We start from the raw sequence: 27459 nt of genomic DNA on the forward strand, positions 1-27459 counted from the left end.
AACTATATTGACTGACAGGAGACAAAATTTCTCTTTCGAAAATTTGAAAAAGCATCTAGTTGTGATGTGCAACAACAACCAATCATCAGAATAAATTTGCATACAATATTATTGTAAGTACGAGTTTTAAATTTTTATTTCGCACCTACGCAGTTGAGGGTTTTTTTTTTGTGCAATTATGTCCACTTCTTTTGTACTATTGCTACGGCAGTCGAGTGAAATGAATATGTAGGTATACCGGATACTTCTAGCAACTTTTTTTATACCTTGGATACCTATATAGGCTTTTAGGCATTACCAACTACCATTTTGCTCCAATTTTAAGTGCCTATTTCAAGCTTTTTAAATGCCTTTTTGCCTGCCTATTTTTGCATTTTTTATTGCCTGAAATTCCGGGCTTTAATTATCAGTCTCTTTTTATTCGGACTTCCTGAAACACCTTTTTATTTCTTAGTTTTTTGTTTCCTTTTTAGGATAAAGCTTTGTTGTGGGTGTAGGATATATGAGTAGGGTATAGCTTTTTAATTATTTTTATAAATTTATTTCAAATAATTTATGGTGTCTTTTCCAAGTATGTGGACGCAATATTCAATAATGCAGCATGGTTTCGTGCCTTGTTTACTTTTTAAAACCTTTAATTTAAGTAACTCCACAATTTATGAGTTTTAAGTATTTTCTTTTGATATACGTGTAATGATGAGGAGATTGTTGCTGTCAGCTTTATATATGAATTTATACTTTTTTACTTTTCTGACACTGTTGTTGTTGTTGCTTATCCTCTTCTGGCCTGACGAAGTCAGACCAGATCTATGAACCCGTTGACCTGAAGAAAATCAAACACCAAAAGAGGAGTAAATGTCTTCCCAGAGAAGACCAAGACAGTTCAGGATAAATTTAAAATTTGATGTAATGATTTCCATTCGCAGCGTCAATAATATTTGCGTCCAAACAATCGCACTTAGATTTGACTCTTTTTTGTAAATGTTATGTCCCAAACGATAAATTCCTTTATACGTATTAGCCAATTCCACAGCTTTGGTCGCCAAGACTTAAAAAATTGTAGCAGTTCAAGTATATTTATGAGGTGAACACAATTTTAATTAAAGAAAACTTTTTATGATTTGTAAAACACTAGCTCCCGGTAATATAATACGCGGTCCAATATAAATATTATGGGTCTAACTTTCTGTTAAAGAATTTTTAAACTTTTATAGTTTCTTAACTTGAAACGGTTAATGGCAAGTTTGACTTTTTGAAAATGTGAAATTATTCCATTTGAGATTAATAATATGTTATTATGACAGATTAAAGTTTTTTAAATTAAAATTAAAATAAAAAAACGAGTTATAAAAAAATTTGTGTTTGACTGAAGAGATTGCCTAGTGATTTGGTCAATGGTACGAAAACGCATAATTTTACTTTATACATAAAATATTTTTAAGGCAGGAAATTTTTTTTGTTTTAATGAATGTTATTTAAGCACATTTCAATGAAAATAGTAGAAAATTTAATCATTTCTACACTCTGGCTAAAATGGGTTTAAAAAAAACCATAACTTCACCATAAAATGCGAAAATAACTTGGAATAATTTTTCTAGTAATTAACTAGCCCTCATTGACTTTTTGTTTTTAAAAAAAATAGCGCGGTCGATGATATAGTATTACTTTTTATTCTTTACTTATTGATTTTAGAATTGTTTAAAGAGAAGAAAAAAATTCATTACTCAGTAGTTAAAGGTAAAAAATTTATTTATACAAATTACAGTAGGGAACCGATTATCCGGAACGATCGGGCCCATCGCTATTCCGGATAACTGATTTTTCCGGTTTTCTGAATCGCTACAAAAAGCCGTTTTTTTTAATTCTTAAACCCAACTAAAAAAAAAATATTTAGAAATAATCTTAAAAAGAAGAAAAAACGATGAAGTAATACACTAATGATTATTTCCAAAATGATGTAAAGGTTCTCAAAATAGAAAGAAAAATCCAAAAATCTCACGAGGAAAAAAAAATGTTTTTTAAAAATGGCGGGATAATTTATCGAATTTCGTTCCGGTTTTTTGATTTCCGGATAACGGGTTCTGTACTGTATTATGAAAACCTCAATTGGAAATCTTTGCAGCAGCTACTAATAATAATGCATTTTAATTCCAGCTTTCACTTTATAATGCATTTCACAAATAAATCAAACCATTTGAAAAATATGATACATTTATTTGAATTGATTTTACAATACATGATGATTACAATTAAAGATAAAATGACTTAGAATGAATAAAAAATACTTCAGATAGAATAAAATCAAACATTTAATCATTTAATGATGAGATTTTTTGAGCTCCTAATTTAACTGGTCTTGCTAGTTGCCTCTCTTTTAATTTTTGTTTTCTTCTTTCTTCTCTCGCCATTCGATTCGCTTCCTTCTTCTGTTGCAGAGATTCGGCATTCCGTTCAGAGATAGAACCTGCTGAAATTATATTACAAAAATTTTGAATTTAAGTTGTTTTAAAAAATACATCAAATGTACATTCTTTATTTTGATTAGAAGTGGAAAATATTTTTTTGAAATCCATAAGCATTAGGGCTCTGGTAGCCCAGTGGTCAGAGAATTGGACTTTGGTTGGGAATGGCCAGTGTACGATCCGATTCCACTAAGAATATGCTCTAGAATACTATTAATAGTACATATATATGCTCTTAAATAAGTGGAATCAAAAGCCCTATGGTTGCTGAGCAGCACCATGAGTACAAGAATGTGGAAAAAATTTCCATCCCCTTCAGATCCCGAGGAAGTGGACTATCGATTAAGTGGTGTTGCTATCTATCCCTGGGGTTCTGAGCTTAGACGTACTTTCACCTTTGTGGTGCTCTCTTGTTAAACGAAAGGCGCGCCGACTTAATTCACAAAATTCCAATTGCCGGTTGGCTTGTCCAAGAGTCATTACAGGTGGCTACTAAATAATGTAATACTCAAAAATTAGGAAATAATTTTAATCGTTTGGTCATTATACCTGTGAGTTGCACATTCGATAAGTGCAGGCGATTTAAAGAGTGAATTTAAAAGATTGATGGTTAAGCAACTGTTTGATCGCAGATTTTCGGCAAGTAGAGTCTCTAAGCAATATAAAATCTCTTGGGTTTAATTGAACATTTATCTATAAATCAATTATTGGATACTAATAGCTGTGAAGATCAACCCAGGACTGGTCGCTTATGCTCTGTTCATACAAAAGAGAGCATAAAAAGATATGAAAAAATCCACAACGTTCTGATAATAAAATGGCTCCAGAAGAGAACGAGAATCTGAGAACTATGCAAATTACGTCAAATGATGACCTGGGTTTTTGTACAGAAGTTCAAGAAAAATTCAAGGTTTGACTACTGCACAAGAATTGAAAAGGTTACAAAAATGCTAGAAATATCTGAACTGGCACAGTAATAAAAGTGTTGATATAATAATCTTTTCTGGTGAGAAAATATTTTACACGAAACTTTTTTATAATGCTAAAAATAATGTATATTCAGCAACCTTCGATGATAAATCTAAAAGTGTTCGAACTGTGGAATGCTTTCAGAACAAGAATTTTGCAATGGTTTGGGCTGCAGTGTCAAATAACGAAAAATTTCCTCTGAATCGATAAAGGGGTAAAAAGTCAATGCTGAATATTAAAAAAAGGATTAGATATTTCAGCAAGATTCTGCACTGTCACACTGAGCCAAAACAACACAGGTTTGGTTCCATCCCAATTGTCCAAAATTTATTAAGCAAGAAGATTGGCCCCCTTCTTCACCATATCTAAATCCTTTAGACTATAGTATTTCGGGAGTTACAGAGTCTTAAGTTAATGCTAATCAGAACAGAAGTTTAGAATTCCACAGAGCTACTTTATAGCATGAATGGGACAAATTATCTCTTAAAATGACTTGTGCCGCCATCAGACAATGGGGTAAGAGATTATCTTTACTAATCGATAAAGATGGTGGTTGATTCGAATAAAAAAATTATAAGGTAAACTGCCAATTCTAGTGTTCATTATGTTTATGTATTTAATAATTTTATATTTAATGTCTGTACTATAAAATGATTTGATATTTGTATCAATATTTTGTAGCCACTCTGTAAAAACAAAAACATAACAATTATATAGTGGATAGGCAACAGCAAAAGTCATATGTCCTATGCAATGCAAAAAATTATAATTTTGTAGACTGATTAAAATTACATTGCCTGTTATTTTTTCCTCATTTTTGTTGAAAATAAATGTTAATGAATTGTGAAGGAATTGAATACTTATTATAACCAAAATTTCAACCTTTATCTACTACGTCATAGGAAAATGACCTGTCACTTAATTAAGTAACAAACATGGAAAATTGATTTTTTCCCCCTCCAAATAGTTTGAAGAAATGAATAGTTTGAATTAGCAAAGAAATCTTATTACCACCATGGCAGCAGTATGAATTTTACCCATCAACTGCCTACTATCAGATTACTTTATATCAGTACAACAAAACATTTTATCAGAATGCTATATCATAATTGTAATATCATATAAAAAAATGTTATATCATAATTCCAAATGGAATATATTAAGAGAGAGATGGGTTATCTTATCCACTAGATGAGATAAGAAACAAGCAAGGAGCTGTGTTATCCCTGGAGCTCTAAATTTTCCAAAGATCCTGGGTTATTTTAATTTTTTGTCTTTTAAAATTTTCGGGCTTAAAATAAAACAAAAAATTTAAGATTTTCGTGCTTTTAATTTTTGGATGGTTTCACCAATTAATTTACATTTGACTCAGGTAATTTATTTAATTTTATTTTAAATTGGGATTTGCAATATTTATTTTCATTCTAAAATCTAATAATTATGGCATACTAATCATACTCTTATCAAAAATTAATTTTTAAAATTAAAATACTATTGGATAAAAATGTCATTAATTAGTATTTTAAATATTTAATTATTTTAATTCCATTATTTTTAGGTTTTTTTTTAATTAGAGATAGAAAATTCTCAGAAAAAACTTGGCAAAACTACTTAAAAACAAATTTATTTTGAATTTAAAATTCACCTAACTTTCTTCTTTAAAAGAAAGTGATGAATCTTATATTATTTTATTAATATTCCCTTTTATAATAAAAATTTCAAATTAAAATTAGAAACTCAAAAGCATACATAAATGTATAGGAAAAATTGACATAGCCTTAGCGGAGTAGAGAATTTAGCTTATCATCTGGGAGCAGAGCTGGAGCATTGAAAAAATTTTTTGACTCCGGGTCTGTGGGAACATGTGTGCTAAATTAAATGCCTCTTTCAAAGAAATTTAGAGAAATTAAAAAGTTCAAAAAATAAATCTCATTCAATAATGTATACGTACTTTTAGGTGCTGTACTCGATTCCCAATTGTCCCAGCTATCAGTATTCCAATCGCCACCAGTGTCAGGTGTAGATGGAGACATTTCTTTTGAAACCTCTGCCTTCATTTCAAATGTACTTGTACTGAATGGATCTTCACTGTCACCATGAAAGAAGGTCTTTAATCTTTCAGTATTCTAAATAAAAAAAAGTATCAACAATTTTAATATTCCATTTATCTTTTCAAAGTCCTAAAACTGCTTATTACATTTTTATACTGAATAATTAAGAATAAAAAGCTCAGTTTGTTTACTGTTATTAAGACTGAGTGACACCTCTATTATGACTGAGTGTGAATGAATAGTCTAAAAGTAACATGTGAAAATAATTAATGATTAAAATGAGAACCCAGCATTTCGACAATCTTTCCACAAATCAAATCTTTCAACAAAAAATAAGCACCTTTTAAGTACTTTTTAAGCACTCAAAAAATATTTTTAAGCATTATATACATTAACGAAATGCAAAATAATTTTCAAAGACTTTACATGATCATGACAAAATAACCAGTTTCTGAGAAAGAACTCTTTTCTTCACTACATTAGCCATTATAAAAAGATGAAGAGGTTTTTTGGTTCGATATCAGGGGGTGGAATCAGTCTGGAATTAAGAATATCTTGCAAAATGCAGCAGAGTTGCACATGAGAGTGCAATAACCTCATCGAACCCAGCTAAGTAGACAGTTATGGACTCGCAAGTATTTCATCAAACATGTAAAATGCGCTTTCATACACTATGGACTGACGGTAGGCAAATTGAATGAATTGTAAAAGCGTTGAATAGAACAATGTGAAAAGTACGCTTTTGCATAATAGGTAGCGAAAATAGACATGGTAAAGGAAAATTCTCATTTTCCAAAAGGGAAAACTAAGCACTTTTTAAAAACACCCAATGACAAAAGCACCTTTAAGGACTTTTAAATAATGAAAATCAAAAATAAGCACCTTTTAAAAAGGCTACGCACCATGTAACTATTTTACCTTACAAAAAATTACAGTACAGAAATCCTTAATAAAGTGCCAAACCCATTTGCCTCGACCTGTAGGACTGGGTAAGGAGAAGAATTTGAGAACTGGGTGAACCCCACAAAAACACAATTTTCACTGAATTCTGACCGTTTACAGGCTGGGTACACACAAGTTATTCACTCCTCAATTAAATAGATACCCCACAAAAACGAATTGAAAGCCGCTGAGGACAAGTTCGCAACTAGCAGCTTTTTCGTCCCTCAATGAAATAGATATTCCACAAAAACAAATTGATAATTTGTAAGCTACAAATCGTTTGTGGTTACCCCCTTTTACATGGTGGACGCTACAGGACGGGGGCTTGAACGGCGAGACACCACTCATCTGGTCAGCGGAGGGGGAGATAAAGAGTGATAGATTTATGAGGAATTTTAATGCAGAACGCCTTATCTTAACAATTTGTTCTTGTGGAACATAAAATTTTTTTCAATTTGTTTTTGTGGCATATGTATTTCATTGAGGGAAGAAAAATCTGCTAGTTGCGAGCTTGTCCTCAGTCGAAATGTTATGCTCCACAAGAACAAACTGAAAGATAACGCTAGCTGCATTCTAATTCTTCATAAATCTATCAATCCTTATCTCCCCCTCTGCTGACCCTACAGGTGGTCCTCACATCTGAACCCCTATCCTGTAGTATCCACCATTTAAAAGAGTGCAACCACAAACGATTGGCACCTTACAAATTTTTTGGTGGCGTTTAATTTCATTGCTGGAATCAAAGTTGCTTACTCGCAGCTCAAAGCAATCTTCACCACTGGGTAAGAAGGAGAATGCTGGTGTTTAGTAGGCAACCACAAATAACACTAATCACACACACTTTAAAAATTAAAGGAACAATACAACTTTCTGAGATATTTGTACCAGAAATTCATATTTTACAATAGCTATATGGAATACCATAATACAATATGAGAAACTTATCATTTCTTCTAACAGAAGAAAATTTGAAATGATGTTTATTTTTTTTATATCCATCTGCAATTAAAAAATCAAATGGCTAGGCCATGTTTCGAGAGGCTTGGAAGATAGTCTTACTAAAATCTAAAGGGATTTCGAACTAACCGTGAGGGATATCAAGCTAAAGGAAGACCACTGACAAGATGGTTAAATGACATTGAAAGATTTAAGAATTAAAGAAGCGTCATAGTAGAAGATAATAAAAGGATGCACGGTAAATATCTGTTAGAGGCCTTATCTTAAACATGCTAATTAATGAATGTAGACACTATTTTAATTTACCAAATCAGACACAAAAAAAATTTACTTTCTCAGAATAAACATAATTTTTTTTCTTCTTTTTTTTTAATAACCGGATTCTGATTTTCAAGCCTGAAAATAGGGGGGGGGGTAGCCGCAATTTGTAAAATATAGTTTTGACAGTTTGATCAAGAGAACGGTTGAAAGTTCAGACCTCTTAATGATATTTTTTCTTTTTTAATATTTCGCTATATCTCAAGAACTTTCCAAGTGAATCGAAAAAATTTTGTACACAATTATAAAATTTGTTTATTGAAAGATAATTCCACACCAAAAACAATTTTTAACAATAATTATATTTATTATTTTATTAAATTAAAAAATTTTAAGTTGTAAGGTGTACAAATTTCAAATATACCACTTGCTTTAAAATTAGACAACTCAGAAAATAATCAGTAAATTTCATCTAGTCAAAAACTGGATGTTCCACTTTCTATTTTGCATAAAAACATTCAACAGTAAAAATTTGAAATTTCCTCCAAGTCTCATGCATTAATATAACAATGAAGAAAATATATGTCTTTTAAAACTACCTACTTTTGAGACATTATTATCAGTTTCCAAACTTTCCCACTCATCTTCCCAACCATCATTTTCATTACTGGGGCTGATTGTTGAAGGAGATGGTAAACTCATCATTCCAGCTTTAGAATCTTCTTCCTGCAATAAAGGGAAAAAATAATAAATCACCTTTTTTTCATTGCATGGACTAGTCAAATATTAAATAGTGTTTAGTTAAAAAATTAAAGATGAAGGTATAAAAATGTTAGATAATGTCATTTTTTTTATTGGATTACATCAATAGACATTACAGTCATCTAGTATTTTTTTTCAAGCAATATTTTATAACTGAGTGAGAGAGAGAGTTTACTTATATTGTACTTAATCCTCACAAAATCAGAGCTACTTACTAAGATGACATTTAAATTAACATCAAATCAAATTTACAAAGTTTAAATTTTAAAATAGATAACAAATTAATTGATTCTTATACAAATCTGTTTGATACTTTTCAACAGAAATCTATTAACACTTCAGACATCTTTCGAAATCTATCTTTGCAAGTATAAAATCGTTGTGGTGTTGTTAACATTTACACAATCTAGTTGTTGACACCGTATATTTTACCCTACCTATTTGACTCCAAAAATAAATGTATCAACAATAAATGTTTCCCAAAAGGGAAAAATTAGAAAAAAATACTTTTTTTTAGGAGCATGAAAATTTCTAATTAAAACTTTGCAATTGTTTTTCTTTTAATTATGTGGTGCATTTACATATTTTTAAAAGGCAACAACAGATAACTCAAGTGTTGCAAACTTACATAGAAAAATGTCCACCATTCCGGTACCACATAAGTCAAAACATACATGTATATCTATTTAGCTTTCATAACAGATATATATATTATGCAAAATAAAACAAGCTGAATAGTTATACAGGTTACGATAGATAGATGTAGTTGAAATATATTTTGGAATACTGAGGGCTGCAGAGCAAGATCAATGGTCGCAACCAGTTACATGGTGACTAAATATGACAAATGGGGGCTCAAAAATAGTCTGCCAGTCGCCACATTTTTCGTTGAAAATGCATGTGTGCATTTTATTATTATTTTTCAATAAACATGAAACTAAGAATAGATAATAATCTGAAAATTACTTTATTTCAGGCTTGTTTCGTTTTAAAAATGAGTTTTGCAATGTTTACTATATTTTGAGAAATTCTTTTTAAAAAATGCTTTATATTATTGATATCAAAAGTTTTTTTGATCATTTACGATTTTATTATATATATATATATTTTTTTTTTTGTGCAAAAGAGGCCACATTAAATATATTACAACTCGCCAAAAGCAAAATTTCCAAGCAAAATTTTGACCTATATTAAGAGTTAAGAACTGGAGAACTATTGTCATCCAGAAAAATAAATAAAAATTTCTTCAAGGGGAAAGGGCCTACCCATATACTAATATACTTTTGATAAAAAATTACATTTATGATTATAGAGACAATATAAATACAACTAGAGATTACTAATAACTAGAGCCCGGATTTTGATGACCTAAAAAACCTCAACTAATGCCCTTAAAAAGGGCAAAAAATGCCCTTAAAAATCCAACAATTGCGCAAAAAATGCCTTAAATAAAGTAAAAATATTGAATTAAAAAAATGTTTTGCTCTTTAAAATTATTATGAGTCATTTAAAAAATATAAAGCAATGCAATACCTGTTCTACGTTCATTAAAGATTGAAAAAAAATTTTATACCCTAAAATAACAAAAAAAGGAAAATATATTGACACCAAAATATTTTTATTTTGTATAGAAGCTTTAATGGATATAACAACTTCCATCTCATAATATTACTAAATATCAGAATTACATTGGATTATTAAATGTTTTTTGATAATTTGAAATGTAAACGCGCATCTCTTGTCTGAAAGTAAATTTTCATTCCTGCAGAAGCTTCTTTCAACGTCTACTGATGTTATAGGTGCGTACTTGAAAAAGACGGTCTCTCTTACTTACAATTCTTCTTCAATTTTAAAAGATTTTGCTTCACCTGTTAATATTCTGTAGATTTTCTTCATTGTTTGGAAGCCAGTGTAATAATGAAAATTGATAAAAAAATAATAAAAATTGGAAAAAATTAACAAAAAACTTTAAAAAATGCATTAAAATGCAAAATACGCTCCAAAATTTAAAGAAAAATGCCCTATAAATCTAAAAAAATGCTCTAAAAGACAAAAAAAGGTCCAAAAATGCAAAAAAAAAAAAGGAAATGTCACCAAAATCCGGGCCTTACTAATAACTTTAACATATTATAATAGTTAAAAAAAAAAGTAAAATATATATATATTTTTTTTTCATATGCATTTCAACGTTTATTCATTTATAAATTTAATATTTTTTATAAGAGGACAAGTATCTCTCTGTTTCTTGCTTTCAACTGACATAAAGTGAATGTAAATTGAAAAAGCTAAAAGATATTTTTTAACTATTCATATGCAATTTGTTGTGAATTATGAATGAAACAAATGCTTAATATTTAAAGAAATATATAGTTAACAGTGTGTTTTTTATTTACTTCTGCATGTATATATATATATATTCATTTTGTTCTTTAAAGTGTGGATTAAACTAGATTGTTACACATCACGAGGAACCTTATTTGATATAAATATCAAAATCAAAAAAGAAGTAGGAATAAAAACAGATATTACTTACTTCTTCTCCCCAATTATCATTCCATGAATTATCATCTTTTGTAGTCTTTTCAGACTTAACTGATAGTTCTTCTAATTTTTCAGCTAAAGACAAAACAAATAAATTGTTAAAAATTAAAACAAAGAATCAGCGTTAATCTAATTTAAGTCAACATGGCATCTCAAAACAAAAACAGACCAAAGAAGAAGAATTATTTACTCAAAAATTGAAAAATAGTATAAAGTAAGTTAACTTCCATTAAATATTACTTAATTACTATTTTTTGCAAAATGGGTCAGCAAAGTTTGAGAGAAGATCAAAAATTTATACAATGTCGTATAAATTGGTGTACTTAAGAAAAAAAGGGGGAAAAAAACAATTGCAGTGCAGTTATAGCAAGTTTTTTGTTAAAAGAAATGGTCCTAATTTGAACTTTTTTAATCATTACATTTAAAATACAATAATCATTGTATTTTAAAAGTAATATAATTGTAATCTATAAGTTAATGTGTAATTATATTATATATGTATATATATTTATTTGTCATGCTGAAATATGCATACTATATTTCCCAACATTTAAAAACAGTATTATTATCCTATTTAATCCTTTTCTCAGTAAATAAAAATCATTAATATAATTGGTAATCTAATCCACAACCATGATATGAGTACAGAATAAAATCTATTTTTTGAGATTCCCTCTACATCTGCCTAACACATTAGCATAGAATTCGAAAACTGTTATATGGTTTCTAATGTCTTGAATTCATTAAAATTTCTTATTATTTCTCACAAATTCATTATTATTTTCCACCAACACATTTAAATGCATAAGGCAAAAAAAAAAGAGCCTTGGCGAAAATTATATTAACATATACATGACACTTGCTATAAATATTTGATTTCTTAGTGGAACAAGGTGTCCTGTGAGGCTCAGCCTTGCAGCTACAATCCCTACGGGACATTTTTTAAATTTATCAATTCATAATGCATATTTTAAGTAAAGAAATATAATAAAGAAATAGAATAAAGTGTAAAGTAAAGATTAATATTAAAGATTAATATTAATATTCACTGTAGAGCTCCATATGTTTCAAAAATAAAATATTTTTACAATTCATATTTGATTTCTCATTTAAGCAGTTTATGATGTTAAATGTGTAATTGCTGTCCTGTATCACTGAAATAAAATATAGACTATTGGAAATGTGTCAATCAACAACATCAGCTTCAACCAAATTTCTTCAACAAACCTGTCATTGTAAATTATTTTATACCTTCAAAAAACCATAATTGTTTCATTACAATATGTATTCTATGATTGTGAATATTTATTCTATGAATGAACATAAAGAAATAAAAACAAATTTATTTCTGAGAATCTAGAATTTATTTGCAAAAGCAAATCTAGAAATAAGATTAATTTAGCTCTTTTATAATCTTTAAAAATACAGAGTCAACTAAATAGTTAAATATTTTTTGGTAATGTATTTGAAATTTCAATAATTTAATTGATAATCCGAATAATAATAATAATATTTTAGTCTATTTTATTAATAAAAAACATTTTTTAATAAAAGATTTAATTCTTATACTTGAAATTAAATTATGCAATTTATACATAAAATATACAACACTAAGTTCACTAGTTTGGCTTTAATATCCTTTTTTAATTCAGTTTTAAAACTTTTTAAACACAAAAATAAAGAAAAAATAATAATCCAGTACATTTTATTAATAAAGACCTACCTTTTTTATATAACAGATTAAATTTGTATACATGATATTATGTTTCATAATATCATAATAAATATAAATGATAAACAATAATCAAATATGTAACATTAGGTTGACAGTTTGGCTTCCATTTCTTAGTTTTAGTCAATTTCAGAAATTTTTAAGCACGCAAACATAAAAAGACTATAATTAAAATAATAATATTCCAGTACATTTTATCAATAAAAAACCTTGTTTCTTCAAGTAAAACAATTAAGTCTCTTATAGAGACTTAATTGTTTTACTTGAAACATAATTTTATATATCATAAATAAAATAAGCAACGCTAAGCTACTAAGTTCGGTTTTAATGCCTTTGTTTTGTTCAATTTCAAAACTTTTTAAACACATAAATTAAAAATCTCATACCAGCTGATTCTGCTGATGGTGTGTCACTTTGAGGAGAAGGATTGTTCTGGGATTTTACATTCGATTTATAAAATTTATCAGTTAAAGATGTAACTGCCCAAGAAGTCCATGAAGCAGCAATGGAAGCAGGCGTTGTAGATTGTAACTCCGCCTCTAAATTAAATAAATTGCATATAGATAAAATTAGATTAAAATTAAATATAGGCAATGACATTAATAAAGATTAATAAGATATTATTCAAACCATTGCAAAACAAATTCTAAAATATTGAACAATTGAAAAAGTCCTGATTTTTTTTAAAAAAAGTGATTTTTTTTTAAGAAACACATAGCAAACATTTACTGTATGAATATTTTTTCCAAAAAGTAATTTTATGTTTTAAAATTATTTTTACGTTTAAAAAAATACTTTTTTTTAACTAAGCATTAAATTAATTTTAAAAACACTGAAATATAATTTGTGTAAATGTAAACTGTGTAAATGTAAATGTATTTGTGTAAATTTAATTAAACTTAAATGCATGTATGTAAATTTACTTAAACTTGTATGTAACTTAAAAGAAAATCCCTATTTCATCTTAAAATGTGAAAAAAAAATTTAAGAAAATCATATCAAACGATTGCTATACCAACATTTTTGGTTAAAATATTTATTCAAAAAAGTAATTTTATGATTTAAAAGTAATTTTATGATTTAAAAGTAATTTTATGTTTTAAAAGTAATTTTATGTCTTAAAAGTAATTTTATGTTTAAATAATATTTTTTCAATGAACATTAAATTAATTTTAAAAACACTGAAATGTAATTTGTGTAAATGTAAATTGTGTTAAACTTAAAAGAACATCCCTATCTCATCTTAAAATGCGGAGAAAAATTTTTTTTTAAGAAACGCATAGAAGCATTCTTAAGAGACTGTACTAATATTTTTGATTAAAATATTTTTTCCAAAAAGTAATTTTATGTTTTAAAAATAATTTTACATTTAAAAAAATATTTTTTTAAATAATTTTAAAAACACTGAAATGCCCATTGTCAATCAATTTAGACACATAACTCTCCTTAAACACTGTAGCAAGCAATAAGAGTAATGAAAGAAAAATATGTTAAAAAAATCAAGGGGAAAAAAACAGTTTAACAGACCCATTTTCTCAATCAGACTCGGATCATCTGAAACTTTTTGCAGCTTAGTAAGAAAACCTCCAATTCCTTTAAAAGCCTAAAAAATAAACATTTATAAAACAATTTTTTTAAAAATAAGAACAAAAAAAAAAAATAAACAAGATATCTCAATTGTTACTTGTTAGTAAGAAATTAATAGGAAACAAATAATAGTTTAGAGAATTAAAAATACTTAATTTTTTTAAATTCTCAGGTAACATAAACACTAGCATTGATCAAGTATGTAACAAGTTTTAACACTGAACAAAAACTTTAAAATTCCTCATTGAAAACACTTAGAAACAGTTATTACTGCTAAAATTGTGATTTCAGGTACAGAGGTTTCAAATAATAAATTGAAATTCTAATTACCGAGGTTTCAAATGATAAACATTCCAATTAGAATAAATTTGTTGATGGAACCAACGAATTTAATTTCATATCAGCTTTGTTTGATAGCATATTGAACAGTGACACAATATTGCGATATTACAAAAGTTACTTGCGTAAAAATATAAGTGTCGCAAAAAGACAAAATAACAGCTTTAAAAAATTGAATAAGCTACATTTTTTAACTGTTCGATGAGGAAAAAGTCCTGATATGAGGCTTTTTTTTCTCTCTCAAAAAGTTAAAAAAGGTAGCACAATTATTTTATTATTAGCTTTTGATTTTAAAGAAAAAAACATATAATATATTTGAAATCTAATGCTAATGGTTCGAAATTTAGTTCTAAAATTATGGAATGATGATTTTTCTAAAATAAATGTTCATAAAATAAAAAATACACTCTTTTAATTTAAACATTAAGATAATGCATAAAAAACAGGATCCTCTAGGTCAGCAGTTCCCAATTTTTTCAGCTACAGAATCCTACAGGATCAAACTTTTTAAGGGGGAACCCTGACTTTAAAAAAAAGAAATTAGCAGGTAAAAACATGCTAACAAAAAAGAACACAAAATAATTTAAAAACATTTAATATGATGAATAAAATGCTTCATTGTTTTATCAACAAGAGTCTTAAAATTAGATTTCATGTTGGGTAGTTGAATTCAAAAGTCTGCAGCAACTTTCAGCCTAGTAATTTTTGGCATATGCATTAATCAAATCGAATAAAATAAAATATAAGTTATGATTTTTGAAGAAGAAAAAAAACTACTATGAACTGTGAAAATGGCTATCGGAGAAAAATAATTCTTTAATCCAGAAATTAGCTATTTTATTTGAATTTGAAAGTTCAATGAGAAATACTAATGCAAACATTTGAAAATCAATATCCATTTAGTAACTTACACAATATGTTGTTATTGGAGAAAAAAAAATTATATTTTTTAAAATTTGCTATTTTTTATAGGAATTTTAATATCCTAATCAATTATAGGTAATAAATACATCCTAATAAATACATAAATATTTAATATCCTAATCAATTATAGGTTGGATACAAACCTATTAGGTGTTTCAAAAGTCAAGACTTATATTTTTTTTTAAAAAAATTATATTTCAAGGAATTAACTTGGAAACCTAAATTTTTTGGAAACTGCTGCTCTAAGCAATGAAAAAAATGCCTAAATTAAATTACTTCCTTTTTTCGGTTTCCTAAGCCTGAAGTTTAAAACACTAGATAAGTTTTTCTTAAGTGTTAAGTACAATCTCTAAACCCCGTTGTAAAACTTATATAATAGTTTATGATAACTATAAAGTTTAGTAAATTTCAGTTTTAGAAACCAAAACAAATATTTTTCCTACTTACTTGGTCCCTTATATCCTTTTCTGGATCAACAGTGAAGTGACAGAGAGCAGGTAAAACTTTAGTAGCACAATCATTAATACTGTAGTAATGCTCAGTAGCAGATAAAGCCAGAATAGCTGCTGTTCTTGCAGGTGGAAACGGATCTCTTAAAGCTCGCAAAAAAGCGGCAATCAAAACTTTCTTTCTCGTCTGTAAAATTATAATAACATACTTGAAACAAACTTACACTTTATGACAATATGCAAGCTTTTTATTAATCACATCGACACGTAATATGATATTATGCAACAATGTACATTATACAACTGATAGTGCAGATTTTAGTTTAAAGCATGTTAATAATAGATCACAGTTTTGCTTCAAAATAAATACATAACCTTACGCTAAAAATTTTGAATTACATTTCATCTAGGCTGTATAGAATGCTTACTTTAAAAATTTAACTTAATATGCTAATTTTATATTAATCACATTGATGCTTAATGTATTATGGAACAATATCTTAAAGAAAATAATGTTGATTTTAGTCAAAAGTAACTGTAACTGTGTTAAAAAAATATCTTTTTTAAAGTCAATTCCTACTTAGGTCAACAACTACTAGGTCCTATTTAGCTTAAGTTTTATTTTAGTAATTTTATTATTAATGTTGACTCAGCCTTTCATCCCTTCAGGGGGTCGATAAATGAGTACCAAGCATGCTTGGGAACTAACTTTGGGGGGTTTCGCATTCGGCTGACCACCTAACCGGAACATCTGCTCTTGCACCCCTGAGTCCAAGGTCAAGAAAACTGAGATGGGCACAGTAGGCCTTGACCCTCTATGGGCTGTCGCGCCACTGAGTTTAGTTTAGTTTAAGATATATCAATTACAATAAGAGGTAAAACGAAATTAATATCAATAATATTGACTACATGCGTTGCATTTTGCTGTGATTAAATTGCAATGTAATATTGAAAGTGATGTAAAATTATAGAATAAAATATTATAATACATTGAAAGTTTTCTGACAGAAGTAAGTTTCAGTAAACATTTAAATAAAGTATTTTTAATATTTCTTAAAATAATATTTTTTTGTTACTCACTTGAGGGTGAAGATAAGAGGCAATTTTTCCAAGGCAAACAGTTGTATTTGTTCTAATTCCGCCCTAAATCATAAGATAAATATAATCAATGCTTTTTTAAATAAAAATAGATTTCAAAAAAATCAGTTGTATTTATTTTTATTCCATTTTACTAATACTATTTCAAATTTATTTGATTGTTTCAATTGTTTAGCATTTCAAATCAAAATTATATTTTTATAGTACATATAAAATACATATTACAATAGTACATATTATAATAACCAAATTAGAAGACCCCATTTTGAAAATTTGACAACATTTTATCTTAAATTCATTGGTTTCAATTCTTAAAGTTTTGTAGAAGATTACAAAACTTTGAGTAAACAGCTACAGATCATAAAACAGTGTTACATAGAATTCAATAGGGCAGGGTAATATATAAATCTATAGTGAAATATTAATATTTTCTAAACATAGCAAGAAGATTATTTTAAATTGAAGGCAATATTCTACATTAAAAATCAAGATGGCAAGTGTTGTTGATAACAATGATGAATATGATATTACTGTGCCATTAAATTTTATTTGGGTTAAGAAAATTTCAAGCAATTTAAAAATAAATTAGTTAAATTTAAAAAATATTATAATATATCGTGAAATATCAATAATTACTGACATTATACCACAGTATAAAATGCAAATCGCAATACAAAATGTTTACTTAATATAAAAAGTTTTTAGTCCTACCTGTTCATCTTTGCTTTGAAGGCGAGCAAAATGTTTCAACATCTCGTCATTCAAGTTCTGATAGTTCAGCTTAGGGGCTAAATACATCATGCACTTAAAAAAGAAATACAAAAAATTAATACAGGCCTCATTACACACACAAAGAAATAATCTAAAAAACATCTATCAATAAAAATCAGGATAATTTCTGGAAAAGTCTATAAAATATTAAACTATTTTTTAAAAGGTGTAGAACTAAAAAATATGTATTTTGCTCTAATTAAGTATAATAAAGGAAAACTTAATGCAAAAGGATAATAAAATATACTATATTTACTTTAATAATTACTTTGCTCAGGGCAAAAAGTTTAACAGTTGAGTTTCCACTATAATTTTATTTAAGAAGCACTGAACAACTCATAAAAGTTTATTCAATATAAATAAATTTCTTACACTACTGTTGCATTAAAAACACAACTAGTATCAGTTTGTTCATAACCCTTTCTAGCAATATTTAATTTAAATTTGTAATAAAGTTTCTTAAATTTATATACTAATATATATAATAAGTAAATTTATATACTAACTTATGTTTTAAAAAAAATTACAGAAAGAAATTATAGCTAAAGGGCCAGGGATTTTATGCATGTGAAAAATCTGAAATTTTTCATGAGAAAATGGGAACAACAAAAATGCCTAAATTATTAGTTTTTACAAGCATTTTTATTAAAATTTTGTAGAAAATAGATCATCACAAATTATTTTGACCTCATATTAAATTAGTCTGAAAGCTCAGATTTAAAATAATTATTATCCAGACAACTAACTATTCAAAATTGAGGCGTTTTGCTAAAATCTTATAAATAATCAAAAATGAGTGTTTTATTATAAAAATGTAAAGTTTATTTCTCCAACTAAATCAAAGTCTTATACCTCAACTCTTATTGGTTGGTGACTATAATAACCTTTAGAATTTCACAAAGACAAAGATGCAGCAGAGAGTTTTTTTTTAAAGTTAACAGCGCAAATGCGTTAAATGAACCACAAAAAAAAAATTCAAGCTATTGAATTTACTAAATCTGCTAATTTCAACAAGATTTTTAAAGTGCATATATATTTATAACAAAATAAAATACATAAAATTAATACATGGCAGAACAATATTTTTTCATGAAATTGTAAATAATTTACTAAATAAATAAATTGATTTTTTAAAATTCATTGACAAAAAACCTTTTGAATTTATCTAAATCAAAATTATTTTAAGAATTAATTTCTTACTATTCAAACCAACTCACCCTAATATCTATAGGGAATAATTTTTTTGATTATTAAATCTTTACACTCATTTAGATATTTTAAAAGTCAAAAAATAATTTAAAAGTCAGAGATCAATTTTATACTAAATAACAATATAGCTCAATTATAGTTACAATGAGTAAGAAAAAATTTCATGCATTAATAATTAACACCAACAAAACAAAAACAAATACCTTTATTGTTTGATCTCTTATAGTTGGGTTGGTATCTAAGAAACCCTGGGCAATGTTTGGAAATATTTGATTGTTAATAACAGAAGGCTGAATGTGATCGATAAACTGTTCAACCTATAATCAAAAAACAGCAAATAATTTCATTATAATATTATTCTAAGGAAACACAATTATGACATAATAATTTTCTTTCTGCATCCTTTGTGATAATATATCAAGTTTTAATATGTAGAGTTTTTAAAAAAAAGTTACTCATATAAATTAATTTAAATTTCATAAAACATAAATTGGACAGGAAGTCTACTTACAAAAGTAACAAGTAAGTTCAAAGTTTTGCTTATCACAACTTACGTAGTGGTAATAGCAGTACAGTCGCTAGACATTAGGTGCACACACGTTTGGGTCGTTTCATATGTGAGACAAATTTGGCAACCGCTTAGATGCTTGTTGAGTAACAAATGGTTAAAACATTGTACAATTGAAACATGTGCTAAAAACTTTGAAACTTCCTCGTTTCATTATTATGTAAATTGTCCATGTTCAATTTACTCTTCATTAAAATACAAATGAATTAATAATTACTAATTAATGAATCTGAATTTCGGATTTTTTGTCGCTTATGTTAAATTTGCTATTGCACCACAGTATAGGGAATAGAGTTTTGCAGTAGATGAGCAAAAATTGAGCTGTTTTCATATAGCTTTCACATGTAGGTTATTACAACTTTTTTTAAGCATATTTACTCTATGAACAAAGATTACTAAGTAATACTTTTTTTAATAAATTTAAGATATTGTTGAATAAATTTTAAGAAAATTGAAGAACAAATCACAAGATACTTTTTTAATAAAATGTTAAAAAATAAAGTAACTTCAAATTAGAATAATAATTTGTATAATTTTAACAATTTATTAACATTGAAACTAATAGTAATTTATTAATAATGCTTTTATTAATTTACTTATTATAACTTAATGACAACAAATAATTTTTTAATACTTTAACTTTGCCAATGTCTTTCTTAAATTTTGAGATATTGAAAACAACGGCATAAATAGTTACAAACATAATTGGGATTGCCACAAATGCAAAGAAAAAAATTCCTGATTTTCCAGACTGATTTTAGTTAGTTTTCCTGATTTTTATAACTGGTGGCATAAACCTTATTATTAATTTTTCAGTTATGCCTTATTTATATACACAAACAGTAGCATATACACAAAATTTTATTTTAAAATACTTTTCTTTAAACAAATTCAGCTTGCTTACCTGCTGTAAAAGTTTAGCCCTTGTTGCTCTATCTTTAGACGAAAACATTTTCACAATACATGGTACAATTTTTTTCTGGTACTCATCCTCCGGCAATAGCTTTCCTAACTGAAATATTTACGTACAGCAACTATTAAAACAAAATAGAAAAAAATCTAACAAACACAAAACAAATACGATTAACAAATACCTTAAACATGGGGGTTAAAACAGAAGAACCAGCATTTCCAAATTCAAAGGCATTAACAAGTTCAGGTAATACTTTATACAGGCATATATCTTGCGGAAAAGAATCCAGTGAAGAAGATAAATTATTAAAAAATTTCAATTTTTCCTCAGTGTCTTTGATCTAAATAAATAAAATGAACATTTACTTAACAGAACCACAGGAATTTCTTAATAGCTAATATACAGTCCCTGGCAAAATCATTAAACGCACAATAAAATTCTACAGGATTCCCACTCTTTTAACAAAGCAAAAATTAAGCACTTTCAAGAAATTTTTTTAAAAAAAATTAAGGACGTTTTTTGAAAAATTAAGGACTTTAAAAATAGTATAATTGCTTATTATCATCGTATAAATATATATCATCAGTGACAGTGCAAATTATTTAACTTTCTTAAAAAAATTAATAAATAAAAAAATAATTTTAATATAATGTAAGTACTGATAAAATTGTATTACTTACCAGGGCTTGCTAAAGTAGGCCCAGACAATTTTTGCAAACCTGGGTTGAGTTTTTTTAAAAAAATTTCAGATTGTGAAGGATTAACAACATCTATGAAACTTATCTGTATTCCCTTTTTAATCATTTCATTCAAAATGAATTGTAAAACTAGGTGCAGAAATTAAAATTTGCAATTTCTTTTAATATATTAAAAAAAAAAAGAGTAAATAAAGAAATTTGGGAAAAACATTGAAAAAATTATTACAAGTTTTTATAATTTGCTACAAGACATGCATCACATATTCAGCTGTGGGCCAATCTTGGTAAATATTCAGTTACACCAAAAAAAAAAAAAAAAAAAAAAAAAAAATTTCATTGGGGTTTAAAAGGGTACTTTTTTTCATTGGGCTTAACTTAATGCAGTAGAGTGCCGATTATCCGAACCCTTATTATCCAAACTAGGTCCGAATTCGTGCTTTTTTTTTTTTTTTAAGTTTAGAATACTTTTTAACTTACTGACAATTTTTCTAAATTTAGAAGAATAAATAATAACCACTACATCTGAAGACCATGTTTAATTAACAACCTTTTTTAGCAGTTTTCTTATAGTAGCTATACATACATGTACTGTTATGCAGTTAAACCTACATGCCCCTTTAGCCCTCTTCAACAGAAAATTATCTTCGAAGAATGCGAGCTTCATTTTGATAGTCTACAATGGTTGGAATGCGAAAGGAGTTTATGAATAAACAAGTGCTGAAGTGCTACAATTGGGGGATGGGTAGTTGTCACTTATGGTTAATGATTAGTGATTACAGTGATTGGAATCTTAAATTTTGGAATAAAATTCTTAACAGAAAAACAAATGAAACTGAACTGAAGGAACTAGGTGATGAAAGAACGACTTTTTGTTTTAAAACATTGAAGTGAAAAATTTCTTATCAACTATGTTGAAAAATTAAGCACTTTTAAAAACCTTGTACCAAAATTAAGTACTTCTAAGGGCCCTTATTTTCCAAAATAAAAGTTAAGCAGTTTTTAAGGATTTTTAAGGACCATGGGAACCTTGTTCTATGTAAAATCTTACTTATCAGATGATACTATACAACTTTATTGCTTTTATGCAGTTCTAACTGTTTGCATTCTTGTATCAATTGGTTAACATTGTTATGCAATAGGCTAAAAATAAATACAAATAGGGAGTACATAAAAAATCTCCTGACTAAAAACCTTTTACATGTATGTCTAAACATAAAATATGTAATGATTAACATGCAAAATATGTAATGATTAAAAAACTACAGTGAGTCGTAATAATTTGCACAAATTATTTTAAATTATTGATATAATACCTGATAAAATAATTATTCTACATTTATATAATATATCCTCTTATTTAACTGATACACGAACGTAAACAAGTGCAAGCCGGTTTCAGTCGCGTAAGAACAATAAAGCTGTATATCATCACCTGATAATTAAGATTCCACATAGAATCTTATATTGTCTAATAATTTGGAAAGGAACTGTGTATATAACATTTAGTAAGTTATTTATATTGGCCATAATTGTCAGTTATTATATTACTAAATTACCATTCTATATCAGTGTAGAGTGGAGAAAAAGAAAGAGAACATCCTGATTAAATTTTGATCGAATAATTGGATTTTCACGAACTTAAGACTCAATCTTAATGGGTCAAGGACCTTACCTAAATATACTGATTAATTAGTGTTGGCACTTTTTATCAGACACAAACATATATTTCCTTTGAATAAACATTCCTTTTTTCACAGGATTTGCATTTCTGACCCACGAAAAATGAGGGAGAAGTAGCCCCATTAATATTAATTTTATAATTTATGTATTTCGCTATATTTCAAGAACTTTTTAAGTGACTCTAAACATTTTTACACACAATAATAAAATATGTTTATCCAAAGATAATTTCACACAAAGAAATAATTTTAAATTATTATTTGTTAATATTTCTTTTAATAGTGAAAACAATATTAAATTGTAAGGTAAAATAATTTTCTTTCACTATGCTGAAGAATGCAATTTTAAATGGCAAAATCTGTATCAAATCGGTTAAATAGTTTTTGAGAAATTAAATTTTAAATATATGACAATATGAGATATCACAAACAATAACAGTAGAAAAAGTCCACTTCAAAGAAAAATGGCATAATTAGAAAGAGCGGCAAACCTTAGTTCATAGTTAGTCAGTTAAGTAGTAAATAGGTAAAAAGTTTAATTTCAAGTTATGGCAAGAAACATCAACAAAATTTTAAGCCTCAATTTATAAAATTAATTTCCTAATTCATAAAATGAAAAGAAACATAATTATTGAAATAACTAATAATTATAATTTATTAAGTAACATGATAATGTTAAAGAAATGATTGAATATTTGTTAGTAATCATAACTTATTAAAAAACTAAAATAAATATAATAAACATGATAAACCTAATTATGTTTATTTATAAAAATGTATTTCACTTATACATTTTAACTAATTTTTTTCTAAGAATGTCAAATGTCACTAAGCCAAAAGGCAAACTTGCTAAATTTACTGCCAAGTCCTATTTTGGGCCCAAATAACAAGGGAGAAATGTTGTAATTCTACAGCATCTAACAATGAAAAAAATACAAATAATATAATTTGCCTGTTGCATAGGTCCCTTAATACATCATAGTGATCTATGTAGTAGGCAAATTTCATGTATTGAAGAGATAAATTCAATTAAATTGAGATATAACTTATATTAACACCTTGTATATTGCTAGATAGTTTCTTCAATACTGATATATTAATTTTAATAACTAGTTTTACTTTTTGGGAACCATTTATTAAAACTTCAAAGTAGAAGAAATTTTGTAACATAAGAAAATGAACATACATACATGTATTTCTCTTAAGAAGAGCATGGTATCCACAAATTTGTTTTTAAAATATCCTTTTGCTTTGGAAGCTTTCTTCAAAAAAGTTGAGGAACTTGGTCGAGAATCTGGATTAGCACAAACAAGTTCACAGTAAAAAGGGCACAGATTATTAGGAATCTGCAGAAAATAAATAGAATTGAGTATAAATTAAACATAAAAGAATTTGAGTAAGAACTAAGAGAAAAACTTACTTTTCCTGTATTTTTCAGAGAGGAGATTTTGCTTAATCTACTATTAAAAACTTCCCAGATCAAACAACCAAAACCCCAGCTATCACAAGCCCTGAAAGTAATATAAATAAATCTTTTAATTTTTTAAAAAATAAAGTAATAATTAAGGGTAATAAGTAATAATTAATTAAACTAAATATAATTCAACAGGTGTCAATCAATATAAAATAAAAATGAATTTTGTCCTCCAATGAAGCTATTTTTATTTTATTAGGAGATTCATGCTTTCTATTGGGTGCTTAAATTAGAAGAGGTCATAAAACTTTTATAAAATATATAAACGATATTATTAAATCAAAAAGAAAAACTTCTTATTAAGCGTTAAATATTCATGTTACTGTTTTTTAGGGAAAAATTTTTAAAGAGAGGTTTTTCCATTACTTGTGCCAGTATAAAAATTTAGCAAAAATTAAGACACAATGATTTTAGGCCATACCGAATACCAAATTGGAAAATATAACTATTAACCAGACAATTCAGAAAGCTATACGAACCCAAATTTTTTTTTTGAAGGGTTCTAGAAAAAACTATTTATACATAGAGAGAGATTTTTTCTTTTTAATGAAAGAAATACTTTTAATTTTTGACATTTTTTAAAATTTCTCAAGAAATACTCAAGAGGATTGTAACATTAGAGTTGTTTAGTTCATGTGATTTTTCAAACTTAGCACTAAGATTTAAATTTTAATCTCAGAAATTTTATTTTGTAGTATAGCAAGTGACACTGTCTTATAACCGGAACAACAAAACAAAACCAACAAGAACAAGACAACAAAGCAACAGGAAAGTAGCAAGAACAAATTCAAATTTGTGGAAAACCCCTGATTATTTTGAGCTTTATTTTAAAAAGTACAAAAGCATAGAAACTTGCTCAAAACTTTTTACATTTTTAAGATATTTAAATGAGACTTTTTTCAGTAGTTTCAAAATACTATCCACGACAAAATTAGAAATCTTTTTGCGCATGCGCAGTACAAAAGAACTACTTTAAATACTCATATCTTGTGCAGTTTTAAGTGAACTTTTTTCAAATATTTGTATTATTTTTAAATTGCTTCAAAAAATTTTGTTTAATTTTAACAAATATTTTTAAAGTTATGGCAAAAAATCGTAACAAAAAAGAGTTTTTTTTAATATAAAGGTTCATATTTCTATAAATATTTAAGCTAGAATTACGAAACTCTATGCAGTTGTTGCAAATAACAATTAAAGAAATCAATACAAGTTACAAACTTATTGCTTAATTTTTTGGCATAGGGTGATTAAAAATACTAGTTTTCTTTTTAATTTATTGCCATGAACTATAAAAAACTCTAAAGTTACAAAATAATCCTCTGAGTTTTTCTTGAGAAATTTAAAACAATGTCAAAAAGTGGAAGAATCTCGTCCATTATGGCACATTCAAGTGTACAATGGTAAAAAAAAGTCTGGGATACAATAATTTTACTTACTAAATAATCAGCAATTAATTTTAGAGCACCTTTAAAAATAAACACTTTAACAGTTCTTACCAAGAATTGGAAGACTCCTTAGCATAACGATTGCTTCCCTGTTCAGGTGGATTATAAATCTGAAGAGAAGGTAAAACTTTCACAGGGTAAGATTCAGGTGCAATATACTCCAAACCAAAAAGCTTCCACTCACCAGCTCGATCCACAAACACAGAAGACAAGCAAACATTATTATGTGACAGGTGGCAATCATTGTTGAGAAAACTAAGACCAGACTAAAAATAAATAGCTAACTTCAAAATATGTTAACTAAATATTTCTGCATTGCACAAAAAAATTATATTTCCAATAACTGACTAATTTTATTCAACCTAATAAATTTTTATTGCAAAATTTTTAATATATTGAAGCGGATGGTAATTAATGCTACTTCAGCAAATAAAATTCTGTTTCATTAAGCTCCTTTTTTATTAATATACCTTGAGCTCTGATCATACATAACTATTAAAAATTTGTTTATACTTAAAACACACTTAGTGGATAACATACATGCAACTAAATTATGTAATTTAAAAAAAAAAATTTATTCAAGAAAATGCAAATATACATTTTATGAAACAATTCTTGAATGTGAACATTACTTTAAAATCCAAAAAACAGTTGCAAAAAAAAAAAAACAATTATGATGCTTTAGACCAAATAAAATGGCAAAAAACTGTAGATGTTTTAAGAATGATTAACAGCTAAAACAACTACAATAATATGCTGATTCATAGATGAATAACAATTATCTATGCATAGACATTTTTGAAAGCTGTAATTTTTAATTGTAACTACTATTGTTACAGGAGGGAAAAAAAAATTTTTTTTAACTTTCACCAAATGACACTGTCATCACAAATAATTAACCTTCAAGAGGTTAAAAGAAGTGTGAAATTTATTAGTTGAAAACAGTATTTAATTTTATAATGTTAAACCTGCGTCGTGTGTAAACATGAGTCAGTTTTTGACAGTCATAACCTTTGATAATCCTCAAATCAAAAACCTAAACAAATTCTGATTATTTACTGCTATAAATATCATTAGGTTTCAGATGTTAAACACAATATGAAAGTTTCAAACCTTTAAAACATCACAGAGAAAGTTATTATATATAATTTAAATTTCAGGAATGTTTAATAAAATTCTTTTGATAAGCAAATGGGATTAAATTAGAACTACCAAAATCTCCTAAATAAATTCAAGATACATAATTGGTAATTTGCTGTGATATTTGAATTGCTGTAAACAGTGAGAACAGATATAGAAAAATTGTAGCATTTTTTAAACCAAATTTGTACAGTAAAAAAAATAATAGAAAATATAATTTAAAAATGGCATAAAAATGATTGCAAGTCAATGAACTTACAGCTATTTGATATAAACCCCATGATATTGCCAGATTCTTTTGGTCAGCTGTATAAGAATTTTTGTTCAAATGGAGTTCTAAAGGCTCCACAGGCTCAACAACTAAGTACACAAGTTTATCAGTCTGAAAAGAAAAAAAAAGTTTGAATTATTATTATTTTTTTTTTACAACAAAACATTATTAATGACAAGTTTCTAAAGGGAAAGTTATCAAAAAGCACAAAAATAGTAAT

At 27.1% G+C, this 27459-nt stretch overlaps 1 protein-coding gene across 3 annotated transcripts in view; it reads right to left on the reverse strand.

Annotated features, from left to right (window-relative positions):
• Positions 1-2193: 2193 nt before the first annotated feature.
• The window catches only part of yata (N-terminal kinase-like protein yata), a 28566-nt gene continuing 3300 nt past the window's right edge, over positions 2194-27459 (reverse strand). The window contains exons 4-19 of one of the 3 annotated variants that reach the window (XM_043053293.3): positions 27228-27350; positions 25880-26094; positions 24330-24420; positions 24100-24255; positions 20714-20872; positions 20524-20631; positions 19255-19368; positions 17783-17875; positions 17054-17116; positions 15972-16160; positions 14202-14277; positions 13061-13213; positions 10935-11017; positions 8243-8365; positions 5383-5557; positions 2194-2464 (exon numbers count right to left, since the gene is read on the reverse strand). In XM_043053293.3, the coding sequence (XP_042909227.2) occupies positions 2310-2464; positions 5383-5557; positions 8243-8365; positions 10935-11017; positions 13061-13213; positions 14202-14277; positions 15972-16160; positions 17054-17116; positions 17783-17875; positions 19255-19368; positions 20524-20631; positions 20714-20872; positions 24100-24255; positions 24330-24420; positions 25880-26094; positions 27228-27350 (2076 nt within the window). In that variant the 3' untranslated portion in view covers positions 2194-2309. Of the gene's footprint in view, positions 2468-5382; positions 5558-8242; positions 8366-10934; positions 11018-13060; positions 13214-14201; positions 14278-15971; positions 16161-17053; positions 17117-17782; positions 17876-19254; positions 19369-20523; positions 20632-20713; positions 20873-24099; positions 24256-24329; positions 24421-25879; positions 26095-27227; positions 27351-27459 lie in introns of all 3 variants that reach the window. The other 2 variants (XM_043053292.3, XM_087164533.1) reach the window with 2 other exon arrangements.

The sequence above is a fragment of the Parasteatoda tepidariorum genome, chromosome 5 (assembly GCF_982258835.1).
Source record: "Parasteatoda tepidariorum strain Cologne lab strain chromosome 5, Ptep-v5.0, whole genome shotgun sequence".
Classification (NCBI taxonomy): domain Eukaryota; kingdom Metazoa; phylum Arthropoda; class Arachnida; order Araneae; family Theridiidae; genus Parasteatoda; species Parasteatoda tepidariorum.